The 20,987-nt window shown below is 35.9% G+C and overlaps 1 protein-coding gene across 1 annotated transcript in view; it reads left to right on the top strand.

Annotated features, from left to right (window-relative positions):
- Window positions 1-20,987, top strand: part of LRRK2 (leucine rich repeat kinase 2) — a 75,185-nt gene that overhangs the window by 41,130 nt on the left and 13,068 nt on the right. The window contains exons 25-42 of the mRNA XM_019474598.1: window positions 1,254-1,347; window positions 3,357-3,543; window positions 4,389-4,570; window positions 5,101-5,330; window positions 6,363-6,490; window positions 7,748-7,966; window positions 10,200-10,401; window positions 11,027-11,115; window positions 12,094-12,281; window positions 13,222-13,376; window positions 14,398-14,544; window positions 14,698-14,889; window positions 15,598-15,744; window positions 16,076-16,176; window positions 16,351-16,541; window positions 17,338-17,498; window positions 18,314-18,484; window positions 20,368-20,468. Coding sequence (XP_019330143.1) covers window positions 1,254-1,347; window positions 3,357-3,543; window positions 4,389-4,570; window positions 5,101-5,330; window positions 6,363-6,490; window positions 7,748-7,966; window positions 10,200-10,401; window positions 11,027-11,115; window positions 12,094-12,281; window positions 13,222-13,376; window positions 14,398-14,544; window positions 14,698-14,889; window positions 15,598-15,744; window positions 16,076-16,176; window positions 16,351-16,541; window positions 17,338-17,498; window positions 18,314-18,484; window positions 20,368-20,468 — 2,885 coding nt within the window. The remainder of the gene's footprint in view (window positions 1-1,253; window positions 1,348-3,356; window positions 3,544-4,388; window positions 4,571-5,100; window positions 5,331-6,362; window positions 6,491-7,747; window positions 7,967-10,199; window positions 10,402-11,026; window positions 11,116-12,093; window positions 12,282-13,221; window positions 13,377-14,397; window positions 14,545-14,697; window positions 14,890-15,597; window positions 15,745-16,075; window positions 16,177-16,350; window positions 16,542-17,337; window positions 17,499-18,313; window positions 18,485-20,367; window positions 20,469-20,987) is intronic.

Consider the following 20,987-nt stretch of genomic DNA (forward strand, 5'->3'; position numbering starts at 1 on the left):
CTTATGAGGAGCGGCTGAGGGAACTGGGGTTGTTTAGCCTGGAGAAAAGGAGGCTCAGGGGAGACCTAGAGCTCTCTACAACTACCTGAAAGGAGGTTGTAGTGAGGTGGGTGTCGGTCTCTTCTCCCAAGTAACAAGTGATAGGACAAGAGGAAATGGCCTCAAGTTGTGCCAGGGGAGGTTTAGATTGGCTATTAGGAAACATTTCTTCACTTGAAAGGGTTATCAATCACTGGAACAGGCTGCCTGGGGAAGCGGTTGAGCCACCATCCCTGGAGGTATTTAAAAGATGTGTAGATGTGGTGCTTAGGTACATGGTTTAGTGGTGGACTTGGCAGTGCTAGGTTAACGGTTGGACTTGATGATCTTAAAGGTCTTTTCCAACCTAAACGATTCTATGATTCTAAGTATTACCACACTATATCCTGCATTGTCTTCTGAATAAGATAGAATGTTTGATTCACTTGCCTGAATGCAGGTGTCATTTGAGATGTCCTGAAGTATCCCACTTGGTTTACAGCTTCTGGTCCAGAAAAAGCAGGTCTTCCATAGCTCCTATGTTGTATCTCCAAGCCATGTGCAGATAGCTCAGGTGCCACAGGGCAGATCACCTTCACTAGAACCCAGTGTTTAAGCAATTCAATTGAGTCCAGCGTGTGTTTCAGTGGCTTAGCATATTTTATGCAAAGGTGTCAATTTACCTATGAAAAATACAAATTACACAAATGAGATTTTAATGATACTGCAGGAGTTCATAAGTTACTGTCAGAATTTATTTCTGTCTTCAAGACATAAAATCTTCCATTTTGAAGTTATTGTCACAGTATTTCAGAAGGTAGCTCTTACACCTGCATTAAACACAGCTGAACCATTAGAGTCATTTTTATATGCATAAGACCCACCACTCACTGAGTGAATTGTGGGAATGTCATGTATACTGGCAATACAGTAAAGTGTAAGTAAGATTATTTCAGTGTTTAATGCCAATATGAGATGAAGTATAATAGTATGTAATGTGATAAAAGCCAACACATTACCTTGGTTCTAAACTTCTTTCATTTTGGGAGTTTAGTTTTAAATAAGCTTTAAAAAAAAAGATTCAGATTCTGCCTTTGGTAGCTTGTACAAAGACCTGTTTATAGAAGATGATAGACTGACCTCTTAGTCTGTCTTTGATTTTAGAAGATTCCAGTCTTTAAAATAATTTAAACAGTTCTGAAAAGTAACAGGATTAATCTCTTTTTCTGCTCTAGAAATAATACCTGACTTGTCATCCAGCATAACAAGCTTAAAATTATCCCAAAATCGTTTTATTAATGTTCCAGAAGCAATTCTTCTTCTGCCACAGTAAGTTATTATTTTATTTATTGAAGTTAATGTCAAGTTCTTGATGAAGAAAATCTGATGCCAAGACCTTTTTTAAGCAGAAATTTCTGCATGTTTTACTGATTTTCAGGAAATCCTCTCTAACAGGTTAAATCTAAAACTTAGTAGCCTTTAACTGAAGACAAATAGGTCACAATTTCTTCATTCTTTTGACAAATTTTGTTCCTCAGATTCAAATCATTGTTATTGAAAATGTATTGCTTGACTGCTGAAGCTACAATTCTTGCTTAGAAGATCAGAATGAATTTATTATTTTCTTGAAACCAACAGTAAAAAGATACTGGCAATTCTTCCTTTTCAAGAAGTTGTGCAGACTTCCGCACAAAGCTACTGAGATTAGTTTTTCACTTCCCAAATATCACATGATATTTATTCTCAAAGAATGACACTTCCTCTAGATGGAATTGTGATAAAGATGCATGTGACATTTATTTTGCTATACCTTCAAAGCATTACTCATGTGAAAATCAAAGTTCTGCTTCTTCTTATAGAAGTTACTGACCTTAACAGGTCACTAGAATCAGATTGTGGAAGGAGTGCCTGGAAGGCATGATCAGATCAGTTATCTGATAGATGTGGGTAGATGTGAGTGCTGATGGCACCATGAGGAGAGCAGATCCACACATATTTGTGAACTTACATTAACCAAATTTACATAGAGCCTGTCATTATTAACATGATATTACAATGTTTCAGCATGCTAACGTTTATATTCGCAGCAGCAAATTTAATGGATGTGTTGAAAAAAGTACATCTCCCAGCCCAGACAAATTAATAAGGAGTTGCATGGATTTTTTGCATGCTTCATATTCCACCGTAACATGAGCAGCATATTTGTCCAACAGATGACTTACAGAAATGAAACGTTCTTTTTTATGTGGTTCTTAAATACATGTGTAGTTGAACTGCCCAGCCAGTTCCTGAGCAGCGGTCACCGCTCCCTGGCTAACTCCCCCCAGTTTATATACTGAGCATGACATCACATGGTATGGAATATCCCTTTGGCCAGTTTGGGTCAGCTGTCCTGGCTGTGCCCCCTCCCAGCTTCTTGTGCACCTGGCAGAGCATGAGAAGCTGAAAGGTCCTTGACTAGTGTAAGCACTACTTAGCAACGACTAAAACATCACATTATTCTCATACTAAACCCAAAACACAGCTACTAGGAAGAAAATTAACTCTATGCCAGTCGAAACCAGGACACCTAGTAAGGCTCCATCTTGAGTTCTAGAAAGTAGATAATACCAGGAAGTTTCCCATTGCTTTTTTTAAATTTGAAATTTATAAAAAACCACATGAAAATTTATACTAGTATTATGTTAGATTGCAATTAACTTTTTAAATACATTTATTCTTGTAAGTTAGACATTGCACTTAACAGTGTACTCCATGGTCCTGCACTCACCTGTAACTGGAATCCTGAGCTAAACTCTATTCTCTGTTACCTGGGTATAAATGTTTATTAACTATACTGTTTATAGTTGAATTACTGAATATTTGCACTACAGGAGTGTGTACCATATTTATCTGTGTCTTCTACTAATTTGAACAGAGCCATGCATGTCTGCAAATCGTAGAAAGAAGAAGGAAGTGGACTATTATCACAATATGTACACTTATTTAAAGTGACTTTTTAATTTACTATTTGAAACATCTCTACACAGTGCAGTGTGGATGTTTATTTTCATGACCAGGCAATTTCATTCACAGACAAATACACTGAAAGAACATTATACTAAATCAATCGTATGTGTTTATAATTTTTTCTGAGGTAATGAAGACCTACTTATAATACCATCTTAATTACTTTTGCTCGTAGTAGTAATTCTCTACTTCTATCTACATTCCTGTCAGAAAACTGTCTGTTCTGATATCTAATCCACTTACTTATTAAAAATTAATACAGTTCCAGTTAATCTCAGTTTTATTTTTTCATTTGCTAACTTTTCTCTTTCTTATTTTCATGTTTTTAGTTTGCGATCAGTAGATTTAAGCCAAAACAAGATCATAAGCCTGCCTGGACCAATGCACTGGAAATCATTAAACTTAAGGGAGCTGTTATTTAATCATAATCAAATAGATGTCTTGGACTTGAGCGAAAAGGCATGTGCATGGTCTAGGCTAGAAAAGCTACACCTGTCCCACAACAAGTTAAAGGAGGTAAAGTGTAAGATTCTACCTAAAGAAAATGAAATCACTTTTCAATTGAATGCAGTTTTTCAATGTTCATTTGATTTTGACCTACTTATAATACCATCTTAATTACTTTTGCTCGTAGTAGTAATTCTCACCTCTATCTACATTCCTGTCAGAAAACTGTCTGTTCTGATATCTAATCCACTTACTTATTAAAAATTAATACAGTTCCAGTTAATCTCAGTTTTATTTTTTCATTTGCTAACTTTTCTCTTTCTTATTTTCATGTTTTTAGTTTGCGATCAGTAGATTTAAGCCAAAACAAGATCATAAGCCTGCCTGGACCAATGCACTGGAAATCATTAAACTTAAGGGAGCTGTTATTTAATCATAATCAAATAGATGTCTTGGACTTGAGCGAAAAGGCATGTGCATGGTCTAGGCTAGAAAAGCTACACCTGTCCCACAACAAGTTAAAGGAGGTAAAGTGTAAGATTCTACCTAAAGAAAATGAAATCACTTTTCAATTGAATGCAGTTTTTCAATGTTCATTTGATTTTCATGTCACCTCTCATATCATTGTAAATTCTATTAGTAAAATGGTATGTAAGTGCAAATAGTACCTCCTGTGAATAAAAATCACCATATTCTATTAAGCTTTTCTGTCTGGAATGTGTCTCATAATCAGTTTGTATAATGAATTCATTATGAGATCCTTTGTCTATTAGTGTGGGATACTAGGCCTGTTTATTAAAAAAACTTAAGCTGCAGTGGTAAAAATAATACCTAGTTTTGTTAAATATTTAATGTATTCATGCTCATACATCTTTTTTTATGTTTAATTGCCCATTAAATGTTCTTTTATTTAGATTCCTCCTCAGATTGGCTTCCTAGAGAACTTGACTTCTTTGGATGTAAGTCATAATCCTGATTTGAGATTCTTTCCAGATGAAATGGGAAGACTGTCCAAAATCTGGGATCTTCCTTTGGAAGGACTCCATCTTAATTTAGACTTCAAACATGTGGGATGCAAAGCCAGAGACATTATCAGGTTTGTTGCCGTATTGTTCTTGAATATTCTTGTTTTGCTTTCTTGGGATATGCAGTAAGCATTAAGAAAACAACATATCCTTTTGAAAAGATGTGCTGGTTTGTCGTATGAAATCCAGCATGCTACTCTATGGAAGGTATCATATCATATCATATCATATCAACACACACACATAAAATAGATTATAGTCATTTAGAATATAATAGTATTACTTCTTGAATTTGGTGCTTCTATAAACCATGCAATAAATGTTGCTTACCAATTATTTCTAATATGTTTCTTGTGTTCCCAAGTGCATTGCACAGAGCACATTTTTGGGTAATTACAAAACAAAAAAAGACGTATTCTGAATTAAGCTTTAACTTTCAAATCAGAAATTCGAACAGACTGTTAAAATCCCAGTAATATCAAACAGATAGTGAAAATTTGAAGAAAATTATACGGTTTTAGATTTTTCCTTGGTCTTGAGTTCTGTTGGTATTTTTCTTTATTATACACTTCTCTGAGTTCTGCAAACTTTTTTATGCCAGATTTCTTCAACAACGACTGAAGAAGGCTGTACCTTATAACAGAATGAAGCTCATGATTGTTGGAAACACTGGCAGTGGGAAAACTACCCTGCTACAACAACTAATGAAATGCAGACGAACAGAATTGGGGTCTCCGAAAGCTACAGTAGGCATTGATGTAAAAGACTGGATCATTCAAGGGAAAGGCAAAATGAAGAAAGAGCTTATATTAAATGTGTGGGATTTTGGAGGTATTTCAAGGGCTTGTTGTCTCTTACTATTGTCTTTTCTAACACATTCATGCATTACTTATTCTTAGAGTCAGCCTGTGAAACTTCAAATTGTGGACAGTAGAATCATGCAAACTTACACCAAAAGTCAAGTGACCACTTATAAATTAGTGAATTCTGTAAACTGGCAGCGATGCCCTCAAATTTAATATAAAGCCTCAGGAATTTCTTATCACCAGATGTGGTCTGACCACTTGTTTCAACCATAGCACTCTAGAACTGTCATTTCAGAATAGGAAGAAAGTGCTTATAATCACCAGAAGAATCATCTTCCACTCAACTCTGTTTCTCCCTCTTATAGTCTAGGTCTCTAGGCTCTACAGTATCACTGTTTCATAAGGTCACGGAAAACAAAGCACTTAGGGGGAGTCTTTGAACTTTGGGGGTTTGGAAAACTTTCTGAGTTTGGGGGACTCCAGAAGCATTTCTAAAATTGAGGGGTATTTTAGACTATAGAAAAGTTATTTTTAAACATTGGTCCATGATCATTTAAATACAGTCTATATCACAATGGGTAAGCACAGAAGAGCAGCATTCAAGCTGAATGTCCAGCTTCAATTGTGATTTTAAGTGCTTAATCATGTGAACTTAGGAGTCTTATTTTGAAGTTGCTGAAAGGATAGGAGAAAGGGAGGGGAGAAGAAAGGGAGGGAGGGAAGGAGTGAGGGAGAAATTCAATACTGGCGTTTTAGAAGAATCATGACCTTTCAAGTTGTCTTTGCAGCAACCATGTTTATCCAGTTGTTAAATCATACACTTCTTGATTTAAAACTAACTTACATATTTCAACATGACTTCAGTCAATGAGCTACCACAGAGTACCTATCTAAAATTCATAGTTATTACAGGTTTTCTGTCAATTTAGATAATTTTCTGTAAGCATTAATTTCATTTGTGGATTAGTGATCTGAGAATAAGTGTTCTGCTGCCTTTTTGTGATATGAAGATGTTCAATGAGGGAAGTACTAAACAGTGGAAATTTTTTATCATTAGGACAAGAAGAGTTCTACAGTACCCATCCTCATTTTATGACCCAAAGAGCTTTATATCTTGCTGTTTATGATCTCAGCAAAGGACAAGCAGAAGTGGATGCTATGAAGCCGTGGCTTTTTAACATCAAGGTAAGCCATAGATAAGTACAGAATGGAATTCCACTTTCCAGGGAGCTATAGGTGAACAACAAATTAACCACAAATATTTTTAGAGAAGGGAAGAGGAAAGAAGCTCTTCAGCAAATAAAACTAGTAAGATGAAACAAGAGCTGAAATACAACATGTATTGGATATGAAAATATTTGTAGACATACGAAGACATGATCAGCATCATTTTGTACTTAAAATGGTACAGAGTGGTGTGCAGAAGAATAGTTGGTATGTTCTGGCAATATTTTGAATTGACTGGTAAAAATAAGAAAGGGGTAGTATTAAAGTGATGACGAGTTAAACCTGCTTTTTCTTTTACGCCATTGTAAATTCTGGGGAAATCAGAATTTGACTAATTTAAAACTGCCTAGATGCAGGTTTGAAATCATGCTGTTAAGTGTATGTTTAGCATCCTATTGTTAATAGGAATGATTCTAGGACTATGGTAGGGAAATTGGTCTGAGAATCTGCCTATATATTTTTCTTTTGCTCTAAGTGTTTTATTTTCATTTGATGGAATCACCCCTTGGTGAGTGTTACTTGTCTTTTCCTTTTGTACGATGGTCAGCCATGGCTGGGCAATGCAATTACATAAAGATTTTGTATACTGATCCTGTTTGTTAAACTTGTCTTTTTCACTCTTTTCACCTCGAGCAGTGATACAGGACAGAGGGTTACAGTCAGTTAAGTGCTGATGAAGACCATTTCTGATGTGTTCTCCTTTGCTATGCAGTACTTGCTGGTGTTTCATTGCTGCACTGTTCCGCTGATGACTAGCAGAGAACCCTTTGCTTTTGCATTTTGTTGGGTGCTTTTAATGAAAAATACAGTTGTTGCTCTCTTTTACTGACAATGTTATTAATCTGCGATTATGAAATCCAGATCTACACTGCTTCCTTTTAGAAAAGGCTGATTTTTTAATATTTCTATTTTGAAAGACTGCTCTCTGTATGTTAAAAAATATGTTTTGTATTTATAGGCTGATGCATTTTTACTGCCTTATCCAGTCAAGTCTATTATATGGGATTGCAGTTTAAACTTACTCTGAATGAAGACATGAAATAGTATTTCAGATTTCAAACTTATTTAAAAGAGGTATATTTAAAGAGGGATAAACAGTTGCTTTTTATATTGTATTGATTGTTTTGACTAAATTGCTCACATTTTATGTGGATATAAAACAATAACATCAACATTCACTATTGAGTTAATCGACTGTATGGATCTTACTAACAGGCTCGAGCTTCAACATCCCCCGTCATTCTTGTTGGCACTCATTTAGATGTTTCTGATGAAATGCAACGTAAGGCCTGCATGAGTAAAATTACTAGAGAGCTGCTGAATAAGCGAGGCTTCCCAGCAATCCAAGATTATCACTTTGTGAACGCTACAGAAGAATCCGATTCTATTATCAGACTTCGGAAAATCATAATAAAAGAGAGTCTTCATTTCAAGGTAAGCTACATACTGTTCATAATGTTGAAAACATCCTAGTTTTAGTTAAATAAATACATTTTTAAACATTAATTAAACACGTAATTAAATACATTTTTAGCGTGGTAGCAAACTCATCTTGCCTTCTATAAAATGTTACACACAGAAAAATAATGAAGGAAAGTCACCAGTTTTGTTTTCATTTCATTTTCTACCAAAAAAATCAACTGAGAAAATCTCAGCTAAGTTTTGTTTTCAAACTCTAGGGCCATAAATAGAATATTTAATTAAAAATAGGCCGTCTTTTTCTTATGAAGAAATCTGATCAAAAACGGTTTTATTGGATGGCAACATGTAATTGCAATAATAAGTATTGCAAGATTTCAGGGGACCAGAAAATAATATTTCGTGATTTCTGAAAGCCAACTAATTCTCCATTTACTGATTTCATTTTACATAGTGTGAAACTATTCCTAGAAAGAGGAAAGTGAATTAAAGCAGGAAAAGAAGACCCCTTGGACTGAATGATCCTCCTAAATTGGAGAATCTGCACTTGTAGTTCTGTTGTCTCCAGTCATCCCTACCACTCATTCCCTGCTGTTTCCTTAGCCACAGTATGAAGCTCTGTCTAAGTGTGAATGACAAACATGAAGAGACTAGCCCAAGCACGGAGCTTATAGAAAGACAGGATCCAATCTGTAGCAAAAAGAATATACATATTTTTATTTTTTTATTTATACAGTATCAATCATGTATAGTGTCATAACATGTTAAAGAGAAAAGGTGATGTCCTGTGCTACTGAAGTCAATGGCAGAACTTCATAAATCATAGCAGAGCCCAAATTTCTTCTGAATTACTGCTCGGAAGATTTTATAGAGCAAATGCTCTATTTATGACCAGCCTCACACTGGTGATGTTACAAAGCAGAGAAAGAGCATGCACACCTCTTGTTTCTTTCTCAGAAACTACCAGCTTAGCCATATCCATAATCTGTCTAACTTCATTCCACAGTTCAAGGAGTAGCTAACGAGTGCTAAGTGGCAGTGAGGTGGCCTGTTCAGGTAGAATGGATTAATTCCACTTCTCCTACATGCAGTGGGCATGAATAGAGCTGGTGTTTGTAAAGGTATATGTAGCCCTATATCTCACCATACTTCTTCAACACTCAGGAGAATTTCTGCTTTTTGAAAACATTTCACTCTTAGGTACCTAAAAATTGTTCCTGTAACATCCACGTCTCTTGTGACTATGACTTAAACTGATGTTTAAACTTCTACACAAATGTAAGGTAGCCTGAAGGAAAGGAGATAGTTTCCATAAATAATGTAGACACTTTGTTAAAGGAGTGTTACAAGGTACCTGCTTAGAAGTTAGACGAAGTGAGTTAAGTATTCAACATTGTCATCAAGTGCTCTGAGTCTTTGAAATTACACAAGGTACTAATTCCATTTTCACAAAGTACTAATTACAGTTTTGACACATAAAAATGTGTCAAATATGGTGTCCAACTTCTCTGAGAGGAAGATTACAAACTAAGAAGCCAATTTGGAAATGTTGGGAAAATTGTTTTCCATTTCCTCAAAAAAAATTACTAGCTCAGCACCCATGGAGAATGGAAAACCTGGTCGGGTGGTAGCTAATACCAAAGGTCAAAGGATGTCTCCGGGAAGGAACTCAGGCTCGGGAAACAGCGGCAAAGCACCTGACTCTGTTTCCCTTAAGTGTCAGTAACCTGGCCAAATTTATTTCTTCCTCTCCTCTTGTCCACTAACTATCAGCAGTGGAGACTTTTAATTGAGCTGCTACCCTTTTCCCCCCAGTTTATCTAAAGACATATCTAGAGATATTACAGATTACAAGCGGTATCATTTTTTTTATTCATTTGCCTATTGTCTTGTGTTAACCTGAGATGTATGACATCATCTGTTTATACAGTGAATATTTACCTTTTACTTCAAATCAAAGCTGCTCTTTGAACTTCTCAGAAGACATTTTTTATTTTTTATGTACGTGTAATATGGAAATATTTTCTTCTTTGAGTATTCATTTATAGAAAGACATTCATACTATAATTCTGAAAGAAGAATTAGTTACATCTACCTTTCAGAAGCCATGTTAGTCAATAAATGAGTGTTCTTGTTCCTTCTTGCTGCTGCTATGGAGTGGACGTACCCACCTTACATCTTAGTTTTATTGTCTGCATATCAAATGAATAAATTAATACATTTAAGATTATTATTCCTAATTATACAGATCAGAGATCAACCAGTGGTTGGTCAGCTAATTCCTGACAGCTACCTGGAGCTGGAGAAGAGAATTTTGCTGGAACGTAAAAATGTCCCAATTGAATTTCCTGTGATTGATCAGAAACGCTTACTGGAACTGGTACAAGAAAGCCAGTTACAACTGGATGAAAATGAACTCCCTCACGCGATTCACTTTCTGAATGAATCAGGTGAAATACTATCTTCAATGTATGTTTGTAAGCACTTTGTTGCAAATCTGCAGCAGACCGACCTGTACGCATTTTTAAATCTCGCACAAGGTTGTCACAAAGTGTTAAGCTGAAATGCTTAAGCTTGGGTAACATTAGTTTGATAATCCAGGTTGTTATGTCATAAAGGAATTCCATGTTATAAAGGATCACTACTGTAACAATTTATATATCTTACCCCTCCTTGAAAACATCATACCTACTGGTTAGACAGCACAGTTTCTGAAGAAAGATGCAATTGCTATAATAGCTTGAGTAGAATAGCGGTCAGGTGAATACATGTAACAGCTTATCTCAGTGCCATACAGACTTCCTAAGATTAAATAATAAACCACACAGAGCATAGCTGCTTGGCAAAACAAGTCAGATTACAAATGTAACAAAACATCTGAAAATAAAGGTAAAGCTGAACAAACCATGATTGCATTCGACTCTCCTGAGATATTGACATAAATGCAATAGCTGTATTTATTATTCAAATTGCTTATGTCAAGTCATGTAAGAAAAACAGCCCAGAGTGCGGTGTTTATTTTGCTTAATATGGAGCTTGAGAAATGCATTGCTAATTACAATATTCTTTGCGCAGGTGTACTCCTTCATTTTCAAGACCCAGCACTACAGCTAAGAGATCTGTATTTTGTAGATCCTAAGTGGCTATGTAAAATCATGGCACAGGTTAGACTCCGATTACTTTTTGTATCTATATTCATGGAAATTTTTCCCCTGTCTCAAACCACTGTAACTTATCAGTGATTCTTCTTCACCATTTCTTTACTATGTCATGATCTAGAATTTTCTCAGGGCCCATGTTGGTTTACCTGCTCTTTCTGTTTCCTTTGCTTTCTAGACAACTGTCTGTCTCAGTGGTTCTATGTTCTTACGCTGTAATGTCCAATATCGTTTAAACTACACCGGACACAAAAATACATGTAGAATAGAAAAACTCCAGGGATGCAAAGTAATCCTTCAATATGTTGTGATAGATTGAGGTGAAAGCTGGAACTTTGGATTAAAGTAGTAAGAATGAGGGAAGAAGAGTCATTGTATGCTTGGTACTGATGGCAGAGGAAAGTGAGCGATATGGATTCACATGTTGGGACAGGAGATTAGCAGACTGACTGCTTAAGTGAAACCATCATTGATATGTTGATCTAGAAACGCTCTCAAAATTTTTCATATATATATTCAGATTTCCTAACCTCTGAAACTTTACCTTTCCTTCAGTGCGGGAAATGGGATGGCAAAAATGTAAGCTTGAGCCTTTAAAGCTGGTGGGATTAGGAGTGAGAAAAGACCTATAAGATCATGTTGTCAGTACCAATATGCTTGTGTGAAGTGCTGATATGAAAAATCACTGTACATAGGCTCCTTTCAGAGAACACTTTCACAAATTAACTTGTTGAATAAATTTCCACATAACATGGAACAGTGAAAGCAGAAAGGTAGCACACTAGTGGCTTGGACAGGTTAAATTTTTTCACTGCTGTCTTCTTGCTGGCTAGCATTATGGAAATGTTTGGTTTCACTGTGAAATAGAGTCCATTTTTTCCCCCTAAATAATAGGCTACCAAATATTTCAGGGAACAAAGTTTGTCACGAAAATGCAATCTAATGATGACTGTACACCTGAAATTGTTTTACTTTTTTTGAAAGATTCTGACAGTGAAAGTGGAAGGCTTTTCTAAATATCCTAAGGGAATTGTAAAGCGTTCAGATGTGGAAAAATTCCTTTTAAAGAAGAGCAAGTTTCCCAAGATCTACATGTCACAATACTTTAAGCTTCTGGAAAAGTTTCAGATTGCTTTGCCATTAGGAGAGGATCAACTACTAATCCCAAGCAGGTAAGCAAAGAGTTAAACCCACAAATGAGAGCCATAGAGATCGATCAAAATAAAAACCTCCCATCAGGCTAACTAGTTTAACTGATCATCAAAGCAATTTGATATAGGAAAGCATTATATATACTTATTACACTACGTTTTAGTAAATGCTTTCACAGACATGTTAAGCTGATCTTGTAGCAGATAAAGCTTACATCATATTAACGTGGTGGGTAAATGGAATCTATAAATGATAAAATGCTTTATGAGGATAATATTTCTTTTACGGTTACCGTGCTTTGAGACTACAGCAGGAAGATTATAATTTAACTTTACATCGCAGTGTGCCACCATTACAGATCTTTATATTTTTATTGCAATAAGCATGAATTTCTATAGCCTATTTGCTTGGAGTGAGAACCACAGTCAAGTTACTCAGAGGCAGTCTCTCCTCCAAACAGTCTAGTTATTAAATGTGGTGACAAAAAAGTGTTATGAATTTGAATGCAGTCTTCTTGCTTTATCTGAAGCAGGTAATGCAGTTTCTCTGCCTCCATTACAGATTTCCCTAATGTGTTTACTAATGCTTATTTTGCTTAACAGAGAGTGTTGTATGGTTGCATTGATTAGAGTTTCTACGTTCTTCAAAGTCCTGGGATAGGAAGATTTTACCTGAATGTCTTACCTGCCTTATATGCATCTCAGGTTTTTCTTACATTTACATTTGATATCTGGTGATTGTTAGTGGGGTTCTGTTGGGTTTAAATAACAGCAGAATTAAATTACTTCACTTTAGCACAAGCAAGCAGAATAAGCAAACACACTATTTGTCTGCTCCCTGATCATTCAAATCATTCATTCATTAATAAATAATACATTTTACATAATAAATAATATATGTCATCAGTCAGTCTGGCTAAAGTACATCATTAAATACTGTCTAATATTTTTATTCTTTCAGTTTGTCTGATCACAGACCTGTTATAGAGCTTCCCCACTGTGAAAATTCAGAAATTATCGTCAGGCTTTATGAGATGCCGTACTTTCCTATGGGATTTTGGTCCAGGCTGATCAACAGGTTGCTTGAAATATCACCTTACATGCTATCAGGAAGAGGTACAAATCTTTATCTTCAAAAGCAATAGTGAGCCTGTTTGCTTTGAATGCCAACACCTGCATGTTAAAGCTCTAATCCCCAACATTGTTTTGCTTTAGCTAATTTTTGGCCACTTCACAAATGTGAGAAAAAGAACAGTGGTCATTTTTGTAACTTAGAAATATCCAGGAACAGATAGTGCCTGATCTTTACGGTGGTGTGTAAAAGAAAGTGAAAGTTGTAAGCAGCCTACTTCTCTCCTTCGCATGCTGGAGATGGAGGAAATCCTTATATTTATGCAATATTGCCATTTGCTTCTACAAAGAATACAGGAAAGGATATGTCTTCCACACAGAAAAACAAACTGCTTTTCTTCAGGTTCATTGATTCTCCCTTTATGAAAGTCTAAAAACTTCGCTTTTATCAGAATGGCAGGGGGGTCTTTAATTTTTTTCCAATAATTCCATGCTTTGACATGAGATCAATCTGCTGAACTTCGCAATTTCATTCATCTTTGGTTTTTTAATGTGTGATTTATGAATAGTAGTGACAAGTGAAGTATGAAAAATAGGCATTGCTAATGCTCTACAAATATGATTTATAACTGCCTGCTCTCCTGGCATTCGATTTCCTCCTCAGCATAGAATTCCAGCTGCATCTTGCTATTTCACGAGTGTGTGATAGAGGAAAAATGTAAATCACTGACTTTTTTTCACATGTTGCCTAAGATACTCTGAACCTGAATGTCCCTAAGCATTTCTGTAATCCCTACATGTATCACCTGCTACATGACTTAACCATCTGATTAAATATTTAGTTTGTGGATACGCCCTATAGAACTGAACACCAGTTGACATATATTCAGCTGTTGTGGGGCTATTCTGTCTGCAAAGTTGTAGCCTTTATTTTGTTTGTCATTTGGGTAGGCATAAACCAACAGTCATAATTAAATATTTAAAGTACCATGAATTATTCTGAATATTTTAAAATATGAAATTCATATTGGAGATCAGGTTTTTAATCTAATTTTGTATTTTCTAGAGCGAGCTCTTCGTCCTAATAGAATGTATTGGAGACAAGGCATCTACTTGAATTGGTCTCCTGAAGCTTATTGTCTAGTGGAATCAGCAGTATTTGACAACAACCCAGACAGTTTTTTGAAAATTACGGCACCTTCTTGCAGAAAAGGTTAATTATCCCTGAGCCTGATTTTTGCTCCAGTTTGATTGCAGCTTGGCATTTTGGTTTGTTGTGCTTTTGCCTTTGGAATGTAGAGTTTAGCTTTGTAATTACAAGTATGGCAGACTGAGGTTGTAATTTCCCTCTCTTGGTTTCTTAAAGGGTGCATCCTTTTGGGGCAAGTTGTGGATCACATAGATTCTCTTATGGAAGAATGGTTTCCAGGTTTGCTGGATATAGATGTATGTGGTGAAGGGGAAACCCTGTTGAAGAAATGGGCTTTGTACAGCTTTCAGGATGGTGAAGAACACCAAAAAATACTACTTGATGACTTACTTAAAAAAGCTGAAGAAGGTATATATTTATGCCATTTGAGGTATATAGAGGTATGCCTGTATGTAGATAAATATTATACAACATCCCTTTTATAACATTTGGGTACTTCATGTTATTTAAAAACGTTTCACTTCTGTAAGAAATAATTACGGTGTAAGTCAAAAGCAACTTGTTCTTTTTTTTATCTAAGTGCTGTCTGTATAAGTATAGAATATGGGACAGATTGCAGCTACTCTGTATAGTCGTGTATAAATGGCAATAATGAAAAGAATCATTTTGTCATGATACCAATAATGCAACTTCATTCATGGAATTGAATCCAGCACATACTAAAACTGATACTAGATATTTTGGTTGGACCACATACAATACTAATTTAAAAGGCATGATGGCATTCTACATACTAACAGAATTATTTCTTTTTATAGACAGAAAAATAATCTCTTGGTTAGTTTGGTGGTGTTACGTAGCAACAGTTGCTATCACAATACTTGAAAATACTTAAACATGTAAAATACATTAAGCTGAATGGTAAACTTAATTAGTGTTCCGTTCCATATATATATATATGTGTGTATTTTTGTGTGTGTGTGTGTATATACACACACATATGAATTTAAATTTAGGTACATTGATCATATGCACTCACAGAGATCCATGTACCTTTCAGTGCCTTTTGAATGATGACCACCCTTTTTTTTCAATTGTCTCATTTCTTTTTCTTAGGTGACCTTTTGGTAAATCCAGATCAACCAAGACATACCGTTCCAATAGCTCAGATTGCTCCTGATCTGATATTGGCTGATTTGCCTAGAAATATTATGTTGAACAACGATGATCTGGAATTTGACGAAGCTCCTGAATTTCTCTTGGGTAAGCATTATTTTGTAGGGTTTTTTTACAGAGGTTATGTAAACCAATCTATTGAAGTCAGTTCTGCAACATATGGAAAACATTTTAGAGATTTCTTTTCTGTGGAAATTTATTTTTTAAGGTATTCTGAATTTCAGGTTATTGAGTTTGGAATTTTCCATTAACTTGTATGCTAGGACACTGTTTTCTGTATGTTTAGATTACTGATCACGAAGCTTAACACAGTAGATGATCCACACGTCTTAAAATTGGACCCTTTCAGCTATTTTTTTTGAGAAATGGTTGATATCCCTTTGCTTTTAATACTCTTTTCAATTTTATCTTTGAAAAGGTGATGGTGGGTTTGGATCTGTGTACCGTGCATCCTATGGTGGAGAAGAGGTTGCCGTAAAGATTTTCAATAAACATACTTCCCTCAGGCTTCTAAGACAGGTAAGAAATACTGGCTTTTTTTCTGTAGTGCTGCTCTTGGAATACCAACCCTAGTGAAGAGCTTAAAAAGCTTAAGTAAAGTGCAAGACTTCACTCCAAAACATTTCTGAGTTTACTTCAGAGCTACAGAGGTTATGCTATTTGCAGTATTTCATCTGATTTTACAATTTACAGGAGCTTGCAGTGCTTTGTCACCTCCATCACCCCAGTTTAGTGTCTCTGCTGGCTGCTGCAATCCGTCCCCGGATGCTGGTGATGGAATTAGCCCTTAAAGGATCTCTCGATCGTTTGCTTCAACAAGACAATGCAAGTTTAACTAGAACACTTCAGCACAGGATTGCTCTACATGTAGCTGATGGCTTAAGGTAAATGTGACTCCTACGTTGCTTTAAAAACAGGATACAGCTGCAAGTAGGATATACTGCAAATGAAAAGCTTATATTTTCTTATATCTCAATCAGAATATTCCCTGGGTCAGACAAATGCCTGTATTTTTATGATTGATTAGCTGAGGTATAACACAAACTTTTCTTACCTGTTTTTTTCTGCTAACAAGTAGAGAAAGTAGGTCATAGAATCATAGAATCATTAAGGTTGGAAGAGACCTCTAAGATCGAGTCCAACCGTCAACCCAACACCACCATGTCCACTAAACCATGTCCCTAAGCGCCTCATCTACACATCTTTCACTCTTTCAGTGAAGAAATTTTTTCTCACGTTCAATCTAAACCTCCCCTGGCACAACTTGAGGCCATTTCCTCTCGTCCTATCGCTTGTTACTTGGGAGAAGAGACCGACAACCCACCTCGTACAACCTCCTTTCAGGTAGTGTAGAGTGCGATGAGGTCTCCCCTCAGTCTCCTTTTCTCCAGGCTAAAATATATATATATAAAATATATATGTCACTGCCAGTGACACTTCAGATAAGACTTGGTGCTAAAATGCTGCAATGTGTATGTGCCAGTAAATAGTATTTCAGAACAATTCTAAAGTCAATATCCAGTAAAGTGGTGTCATGTTGGTGATGTTTGACATTTTTTAACACAATATTTAACATTTGAAAGCACAATTTACTGTTGTGGGAATAATGCATTCAGTGTGTGTGCATAGATGCATCCCTGAATTATGAATGCTTTCAATAAATACTTTTTTGATTAATAGGTATCTGCATTCAGCAATGATCATCTACCGTGATTTAAAGCCTCACAATGTGTTGCTCTTTACCCTATATCCCAATTCAGCTGTTATTGCAAAAATAGCTGACTATGGCATTGCCCAGTATTGTTGCCGAATGGGAATAAAAACCTCCGAAGGCACACCAGGTATGGAAAAATGCTTTGGTTTACAGTGCATTATGTCAAAAAATAGCTATTATGTTTTTTATTTAGTCTGTAAGAAGTAAGTCAATTCTATACTCTAGTGAAAATCATGAAATGTAGTCCTAATCATATTACAAGTCATGATGGCAGATTTATACCTCTTGGCCTTTCTTGGTATTCATATTTTAACTCCTTTTAGAAGAATCAAGGAGTACGCTAAAGGTTTAAAAAGAGAACAAATTAAATTACATGCATTCATTATGATTTTTTGCTGTCTTCTTTTAGTATGGTTATTGTGATACTGAAATTATACTGCTAAAATTATTTGTTGTTTTAACTTTAAGTTATGCATAGGTAGGTCTTAATTTTTTTTAAAGGCAATAAATACCTGCACTGTTCCCTGACCTTAGAGAGAACATATTAGCATCCATTTTAAAGCACTGAACAATTCAACAACTTTGAAAAGTGTCTTTAGGTCTTGGAAATTGTGCATGAGGGTGTGACTTCAAGTGTTAAATGTTAGACCTTCAGTAAAGACTGCAGACTTGCCCTTCGTTTTCAGTATTCATTGCTAAATGAATTATTTTATGTGTAATGGTACAGGAGCTCTGTAAATGATGTACTGTCCCCTTCCTTTATGCTGATTGCTGATATTTTTGGAGGTCTGCCACATGCAAACTATTGCCAGCCCAGAAATAGTGTGCCATTTTTGGTTTACTTCCTGTGACATTTTCATTAGTAAGTGTTTGCTCTTAAAAGGATAAAGATGGCTTCAGCTTGGTATGAATCATAACTATTAATGAATGATTTATTTGCAGGATTTCGAGCACCGGAGGTTGCCAGAGGAAATGTTATTTACAATCAGCAAGCTGATGTTTATTCATTTGGCTTGCTGCTTTATGACATTTTAACAGGAGGAGGTAGAATAATGGAAGGCTTGAAGTTTCCAAATGAATTTGATGAATTAGCAATACAAGGAAAGTTACCAGGTATGCTGTGTTAAAGTTTTAACATGAAAGCAGACCATTTGTCCTTCCTCCTCCAAAAATAACACCTCTTATATTTTATGTTGTATCTGACAGTGATCAGAGGAGGAGACTAAATAATGGCAATTTTTAGAAGCTTCTCCTAACTTCACACAGTCTTGAAATAGTGAGAAATAGGCATCTATTCAACGTCACGTTGGTTAGAATTTCATTGCAATTTCAAAGGATCTAGCTGGTTCACTTTATAAAGAAATAGAGGTTTTGTATACTTGGGACTTTATCCAGACCTAGCTAAAATGGATGTTGCTGAAGGTACCTTCTAATACCATGTCTGGACTTGACCCTTAGATATTACTGTGATAATGCATTTCATGCACTAAGATCAACACAATTCCACTTCTGTTCTTTGATTATGATACGTTACATTAAAAAATCCATTATTGAGAAGCTGTATATCTTAAAATCTTTACAAAATCCCTTGAAATCTTATTAAAAAAAAGTGTCACTACCTTAAAAGAGCAGCCATCCCTAAAGGTTTTAAATAGGAATTCCCTTTTAACTTGTCAAGAGTGTGAAGTCCCTGCCCAGCTACGTAATGTTCTTCATATTCCATCTCCATTACAATATGTAGTTGTTGGCTGCTGGAAGGGAGATTAAACAGGTTTTCAAGCTGGATGTGATGTGGTTAGCTGGACAGTGTAACTCGGTATTTGGCAACTTCTGTGTAAAGAGCTGTTGAAGTTTATAGTACTACAAGCTTAATGCATGGCGTTCTGATTTATTGCCCTGCAATAGTGGATATACTCGTGAAACATTCTTTAAGACTAAAAAGTCACTCCATCTAGGAAAGGGCAGCAAATGTACCAGTTAATCTAGCATGGCTTCTCCATTAGGAGAGACAGAGAGTTCATACATTTTCTACTCCTTAAGGAGAATAGTCCAATTCATAGCTCAGACAGTTTAAGCCCCCTCCCTAAAGAGGCCATCCAAAGAACTGATAACTAAGTATCTCTTGAGTGCAGCTGTCCATTTGGCCATTTTCTGTATTATGAGCCCTATGAAATAATCAGAAGTATTAGTTTCTGGAGATAGTACGGTTCCATCTGGGCACATGCTCATCATTTATATATTTCCACCAAAAAAGGGGCTGGCTGAGCTTACAAGTAAACAGTGCCCATCATTTGCTGAACAGGATATGTTCATTTGCAGGTATTTATCATTAATGTTACCTCTGTCTAATGTAGGACTGGAATATCTGCTGCAGATTATGATGAACTAAAAGGAAAAGCAATACAGGCACTATTATTCATGAGTGATTTGTTCTTAGAGAGGTCAGCACCTATAGTCATAAGATACATATTCAAAGCACTGAGTGGGAATTTAAACTTCCATATCTCTTAAATACTATGTGGAGTTGTTTATCTAAATTGCTATACATTTTATTGGAAGTTCATCTGTATTCCATATACCCTGCCCAAACACAGAAGAATAAATGCGGAGAAAAATGTTCACAGGAATTGAAAAGACTGCAGACTGAAGTGCCATGCCCTTGAATGGTCAGCATTAATCAAAACACAACTCTCACATATCTGTGATTCAGTCCCAGGTATAGGGACATTAAAAAAAAAGTTAAAGCAAAATCCATTTGCTTTAACTGCTTTTAATGAAAAGGACTCTAGCTCTAGCATTTCATGCTCTAGCATTTAATGGCAGATGAGCAATTCCAAGCTGTTCATGCTGACATTTTACCTAAGAGTATGATATTTCTTAGAGCAGCTCTGTAAGAAGTTGGGTGTATTCTTAAAACAAGAAGAAAGTTATTCAGAACTCTCATTTCTGAACTATGGTAAAGGCTGGTTAAGAAGTTATCTAATTTTACATTTTAGACCCTGTCAAAGAATATGGATGTGCCCCCTGGCCTGAAGTTGAAAATTTAATTAAAAAGTGTTTGAAGGAAAACCCTCAGGAGCGACCAACATCTTCACAGGTATTACTTAGTGTATTTATTTGTATTGTATCATGATAGAAGATACCATGAAGTTGTTGTGCTTTCTAAAAAGGAACGGGACATTTAAGTTAGTAAGAGGCATAGGGGTTTTTCTGTTCTTCTTTTCTGGAACTGAAACAGCTACGGAATATTGCCTGCTCTTGCCATCCAGGAGAACCTGTTCATTGAAATCTACCAACCATTTATTCTAGCCTGCTGGTTTTCTCTGTGTTGCTGTATAGTGATTGTAGCGAAACAGGATTCTGATTACTTCATGGTCTTTACTAGAGCTACGCAAAAAGGACTTTGTTATATAGTATCAGTGTGTCCTGGTTTCGGCAGGGATAGAGTTAATTTCCTTCCTAGTAGCTGGTATAGTGTTTTGGATTTAGGATGAGAACAAAGTTGATAACGCACCGATGTTTTAGTTGTTGCTAGGTAATGCTTACACTAGCCAGGGTTTTTTTAGTTCCCCATGCTCTACCGACTGAGAAGGCTGGAGGTGCACAAGAAGCTGGG

The sequence above is a fragment of the Aptenodytes forsteri genome, unplaced genomic scaffold (assembly GCF_000699145.1).
Source record: "Aptenodytes forsteri isolate BGI_AS27 unplaced genomic scaffold, ASM69914v1 Scaffold137, whole genome shotgun sequence".
NCBI classification, from domain to species: domain Eukaryota; kingdom Metazoa; phylum Chordata; class Aves; order Sphenisciformes; family Spheniscidae; genus Aptenodytes; species Aptenodytes forsteri.